The 7,732-nt window shown below is 35.6% G+C and overlaps 2 protein-coding genes across 2 annotated transcripts; both read left to right on the top strand.

Moving 5' to 3' along the window:
• Positions 1 to 841: 841 nt before the first annotated feature.
• Positions 842 to 3,596, top strand: LOC105141404 (IAA-amino acid hydrolase ILR1-like). Its single transcript, XM_011048609.1, has 5 exons — positions 842 to 1,283; positions 1,663 to 1,788; positions 1,882 to 2,196; positions 2,773 to 2,901; positions 2,982 to 3,596. The coding sequence occupies exons 1-5, from the start codon at positions 936 to 938 to the stop codon at positions 3,384 to 3,386; spliced, it is 1,323 nt and encodes a 440-aa protein (XP_011046911.1). The 5' UTR covers positions 842 to 935; the 3' UTR covers positions 3,387 to 3,596.
• Positions 3,597 to 4,975: 1,379 nt separating this feature from the next.
• LOC105141403 (IAA-amino acid hydrolase ILR1-like) lies at positions 4,976 to 7,732 on the top strand. Its single transcript, XM_011048607.1, has 5 exons — positions 4,976 to 5,490; positions 5,746 to 5,871; positions 5,971 to 6,285; positions 6,745 to 6,873; positions 6,965 to 7,732. Exons 1-5 carry the CDS (start codon positions 5,140 to 5,142, stop codon positions 7,367 to 7,369), a joined length of 1,326 nt encoding a protein of 441 aa, XP_011046909.1. The 5' UTR covers positions 4,976 to 5,139; the 3' UTR covers positions 7,370 to 7,732.

Below are 7,732 nucleotides of genomic sequence, written 5' to 3' on the forward strand. Positions count from 1 at the left end.
ATAAAGTTTAATACTAACATATCGAATACACGATAGTATGTAAATAGAAACAAATCCCAACATATAAAACTATGTCAATATAATTTGAAAAGATAAAATTAAAAAAAAAATAACCAAAATGTGAATGATGAAAAAAATTCAAGGACCAAAAGGAAAGAAATTGATAGTGAATTGGCATGTAAACAACAAAATATGAGTAAGTTAAAAACATTCACAAAAGTTTTTAAGAACTTGCCATGAAGTGGCTCAAACATAAAAAATTATTTATAATGTATAATAATTTTTAACAAGATATAAAATCAAGTATAAGTTCTTTCTAATTTAAAGAAACTAAAGTAATAACTTTTTTTAAAAAATAGATATTTTTTTAGTTAATTTGATATTTTCCAATTTTTATCTTTCTTATTCTATAATATTGTGCTTTAATAGTTTTTTATTTGAAAAAAAAATAGTTTTTCTAGTCTATCTTTCGTTCACAGAATTACTAATATTTTCTAGTTAATTTGTTCTATATAAAAAGTTATAATGGATTTTTTACAAGTAAAAACTATAAAAGTAAAAACTATAAAAGTCTCTTCAAAATAGATTTTTTACAAGTAAAAACTATAAAAGTCTCTTCAAAATTCATAATTATAATGTTTTTAATTGTAAAAATTATAACAAACCTGTTTTTGTGTGTTCATCCCATGGGTTAATTCACAATAATCTGATGAGAAAATTAACTACATGGACAAACAGGTAATTTGCCTACTAGTGGTTTATGTTTTAAAAAAGTAAAACTCCTCATAGTTTTATAAAACCAGTGCCACACTGGGCTCCATACAATATAGACAAATTAGATAAAATTGCATGCCTTCTTAAAATAATCAACCTAAAAGAAAGACTCCAAAATCCTTCATTCAAACCACAAGATCAACAACCGGCCTGCATTTTCAATGGGGTTAATTACCTGGTTATTCCTCTCAATCTTCCTATGCCAAAAATCTTTGGCTTTCCAAACTGGTCAGGAACTGGGTCTTCAGTTTCTGACTCATGAACTGTTAGCAGCAGCAAGAGAATCAGACTTCTTTGAATGGGTGAGAGGAATCAGAAGGAGAATCCACGAGTATCCAGAGCTAGGGTTTGAAGAGTACAGAACAAGTGAGATCATCAGGTCTGAGCTTGAATTGCTTGGAATCCACTACAGATGGCCTGTTGCCAAGACTGGAGTGGTAGCTACCATTGGTTCTGGTCAAAAGCCAGTTTTTGGTCTCAGAGCTGACATGGATGCCCTTCCTATGCAGGTCCTCGCTCCCTCTTTTCTCTCATAGGTCTATGATTCCCTCATCCTCAACACACACAAAACGCACGTAAATATATGGAACTAGTCCCTTAACAATTGATTACTGTTGGTCTATGCAGCAACTTGTACAAAGGATATCTTTTTTTTATCACTATTTTGAGTTGTTAAAAAATTTTCATGCCTTGAGAATGACATCATCTACCAATAGCTATCGCCCTTAAGACACCCAAAAGACACAAAAAGATGGAGCAAATCTGGAATATGCAGTAAGTTAAAAACTGCAGCAACATATACCAAGTAAATTGGGTTTTTATTTTCACTCACTGTCTTGAGCTGTTAATAAATTCGCATACCTTGAAATTGACATCTTCGGTTCGAAGGAAGAGGTAGAGTGGGAGCACAAGAGCAAGATTGATGGGATGATGCATGCCTGCGGTCATGATTCTCATGTAGCAATGCTGCTTGGAGCAGCCAAGTTACTTCAAGCCAAGAGAGACACACTGAAGGTAGGTTGAAACTAATCATAAGAGAACACTGAAAATTCGAAGTTCAAATTTTTATATCCTTCTATTGGTTCTAAATTATATTCATTTATGAAGGGAACTGTAAAGCTTGTTTTCCAGCCTGGAGAAGAAGGTTTCTGTGGTGCTTACCATATGTTACAAGATGGCTGTCTTGATGATATTGATGCCATCTTAAGCATACATGTTATTCCATCAGTACCAACTGGCGCCATTGCTTCAAGACCCGGACCATTGCTTGCCGGTGCGGGGCTTTTTGAAGCTAAAATCCAAGGAAGAGGCGCGCACGCTTCATCCCCACATTTGGCTAGGGACCCGATTCTTGTGGCTTCATCCACTATCGTTGCACTCCAACAGATTGTGTCTCGAGAGACGGATCCTCTTGAAGCTGCGGTATTTCTTTCCCACTTCCCTTGAAATCATTCTTGAATTGGTCCATGTAGTTCCTCAAGGCACATGCAATTGCCAGTGAACTGCATTCACATCTAATCAGGCTATATAGACAATCTGCCTGATAATATGGACGGTTTAATTCATCGAGTCAAATCAATACTGGCTCTTATCAATCCACTGTTAGGTTTGAAGATTGAATTAATGGAGCCAGATGTAAAAAAGGTAACTTGCGCTAATTCACTGGTGGCAATAGCCCTTGAAGCAATATCATCTTATCTGTTGTTGGTGTCGTTTAATTTTTTTAATTAATTTAATTTTGAAATTTGTGATAAAACTGATTATTACTAAGAACAAAAATACAAAACAATCGCGTTTCTCTTTCCTTTGTTTTTTCTTTTTTTTCTTTTTTTTTTTCATAGATTTAAAGCGCTTAATTATATCCTCGAGGTTTCATTCCCAAACAGTTTCACTAACAATATCTAGTCTGTGATACATGCGTTGAATTGCAATGAAACTCCGCCTTCCAACAGCAACTGAATATTAACGAAATTCTTTCATTCATTTGAAATCATATAGGTGGTGACAGTTGGATACATAGAGGGAGGCAAAGCTGGAAACGTAATTCCAGAATTTGTGAAATTTAGTGGAACCTTCAGGAGTTTGAGCAACGAAGGTCTCTCCTACCTGCAAAAAAGAATTAAAGAGGTAAGAGCATGCACTCATTCTGTGGTCCATTCAAAGACAGAAATGCACCAGTGAAATAACTGAATTTGTTCATCTTATAGATTATAGAGACCCTCGCAGCAGCGCATCAATGCAATGCTACAGTAAACTTTATGGAGGACAGACATCTGCCACAGCCCGTGATGATTAATGATGAAGCACTGTATAAGCATGCAAAGAATGTCGGAGAGGCCTTACTCGGAGAGCCCAATGTTCAGCTATTCCCAGTAACCATGGGTGGGGAGGATTTCAGCTTCTTCTCCCAAAGGATGCCTGCTGCAATCTTTGTAATTGGGACAATGAACGAGACTCTAAAATCATATCAGCCACTGCACTCACCTTACTTTTTTATTGATGAGGAGGCTCTTCCAATCGGCACAGCTCTTAATGCTGCTGTTGCAATCTCATACTTGGATACACATGTTATAAAGACGTGTGAGGAACCTCCTTCAGCTTTCCCTACCTGAAATGCAAGAATGGCATGCAAGTTTTCAGAAAATAAAATCATTCGAAGTACAGTAGACATGATGCAAAAATGAAGATGCTGATGCAGTGTTTTAGTAATTGCATAAAGAATATACTGTAGCAATTCTATACTATTGATGATATGCAATGCAACTACACTTCAATAATCTTTAATGTTGAAAGAATATTATTTTCATTACCCATTTTTTATTGTATTTTCAGTCCAATTTAATTTTTTATATTTAGTTTATTTTATTATGACGCTATATATAAAGTAGAAAAGGAAAAGAAAGCGTTTAGGGGTGAAATTAATACAAAGAAAGATAGAACAAGGGACTAAGGTGATTAGGGACTAAAAATGATGTGAAAGATAATGCATAAGAGAAAAATAAAAAAAATTGAAGCAAGCAAAATTAAATTTTATTAAAAAATATTCTACACATTAAAAAGAAAAAAATTTAATTAAGTAGGTCTCTATAGTTAAGAAAACAATAATATAATTATCTAATATTATTTTTTCAGATTAATTTTTCTTATTTTGCAGCGATTTTAGACAATATAAATAGGACACTTTCAGACAAATAGATAGAAGAAAAGGAAAAGAAACAAAGAGATTAATTTAGACAATATAAATAGGACACTTTCAGACAAATAGATAGAAGAAAAGAAAAAGAAACAAAGAGATTAAATGTGCAGACCATTCGCTAGGGCTGTTTCTTTTTTTCAACAATTATCTTCTCGTTACAGCTGACTCTTGCGACTGTAATGGTCAATCTTGATCCCGTATATAATTTATTTGTTGGTTGGAAAAAAAAAATGATTTGTTTTGTTAGTTCTTAAATGGCAAATATATTTTGATATTATTATTGTTTTGAATAAATATACGATGTATTCATAATGTTATTTACTTTATTATTAATATAAAAATTTAAGCTAGTTTATGTATAACTTTACTAATCTTACTGTTTTTAAAATTATTAATTTTATAAAATTTTATAAATTAAGATTTAGAAGACTCGAATTAATAATTTTAAAAAAAATAAATTTAAAATCTAATTTATTAAAGTTATACCTGAGAAATTTGTAATTATTTATGAATGATAATTTTAATAAAATAATTAATTTATAATAGGTTAGTATAAATTAAATAATAAAATAAAATAATTCAAACAACTCGAATCAGTGAATTATTATTAGAAATTTTACCCTCTTAATAAAATAAAATAAAAATTAAACTTTGTTGTCAAGCTACGAATCTCAACTCCGTGTGCTATAAATTTTTAACTCTAATAAGCACACGTTTAGATTAGGTGAAATATTAAAATGTATGATTATAGATATTTTTATTATAAAATTAAACAACAAGCTAGTTTGACTTTGACGAGATGTTTTTGGTGATTTTCATTTCGTTTCAAGCATAACCCGATCTGAGATTTCCTGCTAACTCTTCTTCGGAGGCGTGAGCAGGAGCAATTGGTGAGATGAATTAATGGCTTTCCAAGCTAGTGTCCATTATAAATAAATAAAGCAAAAGGAAATCGATGAGACAACCACTATCAACCAGATAACAACTAAACAATGTAAATTAAGAATATTATTATTATTATATATGTTAATTCACTCAAACCTTAATGATTAAACTACGTAGACAAGATGGTAATTTGCCTTCAAATCAGTTTATAAAACCCTCCTGGCCGATGACAGCAGGAAGGAAGACTCCAAAACTTTCCACCAAACATTTTGCTTGTATTTTCAATGAGGTTAATCACCTGGTTCTTGCTCTCAGTACTCTTCCTTTACCAACAATCTTTGGCTTTCCAAGCTGGTCAGGAACTGGGCCTTCAGTTTCTGACTCGTGAGCTGTTAGCAGCAGCAAGAGAACCAGATTTCTTTGAATGGGTGAGAGGAATTAGAAGGAGAATTCACGAGTATCCAGAGCTAGGATTCGAAGAGTACAGAACAAGTGAGATCATCAGGTCTGAGCTTGACTTGCTTGGAATCGACTACAAATGGCCTGTTGCCAAGACTGGGGTGGTAGCTACCGTCGGTTCCGGCCAAAAGCCAGTATTTGCTCTCAGAGCTGACATGGATGCCCTGCCTCTACAGGTCCTCACTCTTGCCCTCTTTTATCTCAAAGGTCTATGGTCCCATCACCCTTTACACAAACACAAGGACACAAATAAAATTATGGCACAGGTCCCTCTCTATGATGGGCCACCATTGACAGTGATGGTTTTTACTTTGAGCTAATAATTACAGCAACTTATAATAGATATATCTGTTGTTTCTTCCTTCTTTTGTTTGACTATCTTGAGCTATTAATTAATTTGCATACCTGGAAATTGACATCATCGATCGAAGGAAGAAGTAGAGTGGGAGCACAAGAGCAAGATTGATGGGATGATGCATGCCTGCGGTCATGATTCTCATGTAGCAATGCTGCTTGGAGCAGCCAAGTTACTTCAAGCCAAAAGAGAGACACTGAAGGTAGATACAAACTAATTTTAAGAAGAAAATAAAGACTGGAACTTGAAAATTCGAGCATCTTAATTTCTCTTGGTACTAAACTATGTCTCCTTAATGTAGGGAACCGTGAAGCTTGTTTTCCAGCCTGGGGAAGAAGGCTATGCCGGTGCGTACCATATGTTACAAGATGGTTGTCTTGATGACGTTGAAGCCATCTTAAGCATACATGTTATTCCATCAGTACGAACTGGTGCCATCGCTTCAAGACCCGGCCCATTGCTTGCTGGTGTGGGGCTTTTTGAAGCTAAAATCCAAGGAATAGGCGCCCACGCTTCATCTCCACATTTGGCTAGGGACCCAATTCTTATGGCATCATCTGCAGTCGTTGCTCTCCAACAGATCGTATCTCGTGAGACAGATCCTCTAGAAGCTGCGGTAATTCTCTTTTACTTCACCTGAAATCATTCTTGAATTGAGATTGTAACACGATCCAATTAAATCATAAAAACAGTCCATGACATGCCTGTGATATAGTGTCTATGGTCGCTAGATTCGTGTCTAAAAGCCTCAACTGCCAGTGAACTGCATCTACGTCTAATCTGGTTGTATAATGTGACTCATCGAGTTCAAACACAAGGTGGACCTCTGCCTGCATAACAGGCAATTTGATTGTCGTGACATGATCAGTGATAGGTTCTTCCAACCTGCTATTAGGTTTGGTGGAAACCGATCTAAAAAAGGTTCACATGCTGTGCCAGTTGACAGGTGACAGTAGCCCTTGAAGAAACAACCTTTCTGTCAATACAAGTTTTGAATAACGATGAACTCGGCCATCCAAATTCCAATAGCAATTAAATATTAACAAAATTCATTCATTCATTTTGAATCATATAGGTGGTGACAGTTGGGTACATAGAGGGAGGGAAAGCTGGAAACGTGATTCCGGAAACGGCGAAGTTTGGAGGAACTTTTAGGAGTTTGAGCAACGAAGGTGTCTCCTACCTACAAAAAAGAATTCAAGAGGTAAAACATGCACTCATTCTGTGATACTTTGGTTGTTTCCGATCAGTGAAAGAACGAATGCAGAGAAGCAAAATAACTGTCCATTTTATAGATCATAGAGGCCCATGCAGCAGTGCATCGATGCAATGCTACAGTGAACTTTATGGAGGACAGACATCTGCCACATCCTGTGATGATTAATGATGAACACCTGTATAAGCATGCAAAGAGGGTTGGAGAGGCCTTACTCGGAGAACCAAATGTGCAGCTATTCCCAGTAACAATGGGAGCAGAGGATTTCAGCTTCTTCTCCCAAAGGATGCCTGCTGCAATATTTGTTATTGGGACAATGAATGAGACGCTGAAATCACATCAGCCGCTTCACTCACCTTACTTCTTTATTGATGAGGAGGCGCTTCCGATAGGCACTGCTCTTAATGCTGCCGTTGCAATCTCCTACTTCGATACGCAAATTGTGAAGACTTGTGAGGAACCTCCCTCAGCTTTTGCTTTTTGAAAAGCAAGAATAACATGCAAGTTAACAAAATCTGCAGAAGTGCAGTTGACATGGTGCAAAATAAATGTGCTGTTGCAGTGTTTAACTAATTGCAAAATGAATATGCTGTAGCACGTTTTTGCTAGAGATAATATGCGACTGCATTTCCAAGAATCTAATGATTGGGATATTTAGTAAGCTTTCAAGATCTTAATAAATCAAGTTGAGCATCCAAACCCCCCAGGTTAGTAGCAATATCTGAGATGCTTCCTGCCCTTTGGGAAAAGGAAGGAAAAGGAAACAATGAAGCTTTGTCAAGAAATTAGCGATGCTTCAAAAATTGAGACTGTTCAAGTTAGTGGCATACCTGACTTTACTTTCCCA

Source organism: Populus euphratica, unplaced genomic scaffold (assembly GCF_000495115.2).
Source record: "Populus euphratica unplaced genomic scaffold, PopEup_1.0 scaffold144.1, whole genome shotgun sequence".
NCBI classification, from domain to species: domain Eukaryota; kingdom Viridiplantae; phylum Streptophyta; class Magnoliopsida; order Malpighiales; family Salicaceae; genus Populus; species Populus euphratica.

Bases quoted from the DNA above. Each gene is read 5' to 3' on its own strand.
- LOC105141404 (XM_011048609.1), top strand. From the start codon at position 936: ATGGGGTTAATTACCTGGTTATTCCTCTCAATCTTCCTATGCCAAAAA. The intron at 1,284-1,662 runs GTCCTCGCTCCC...TTCGGTTCGAAG, and splicing joins TGGATGCCCTTCCTATGCAG to GAAGAGGTAGAGTGGGAGCA. The intron at 2,197-2,772 runs GTATTTCTTTCC...GAAATCATATAG, and splicing joins CGGATCCTCTTGAAGCTGCG to GTGGTGACAGTTGGATACAT.
- LOC105141403 (XM_011048607.1), top strand. From the start codon at position 5,140: ATGAGGTTAATCACCTGGTTCTTGCTCTCAGTACTCTTCCTTTACCAA. The intron at 5,872-5,970 runs GTAGATACAAAC...TCCTTAATGTAG, and splicing joins CCAAAAGAGAGACACTGAAG to GGAACCGTGAAGCTTGTTTT. The intron at 6,874-6,964 runs GTAAAACATGCA...TCCATTTTATAG, and splicing joins TACAAAAAAGAATTCAAGAG to ATCATAGAGGCCCATGCAGC.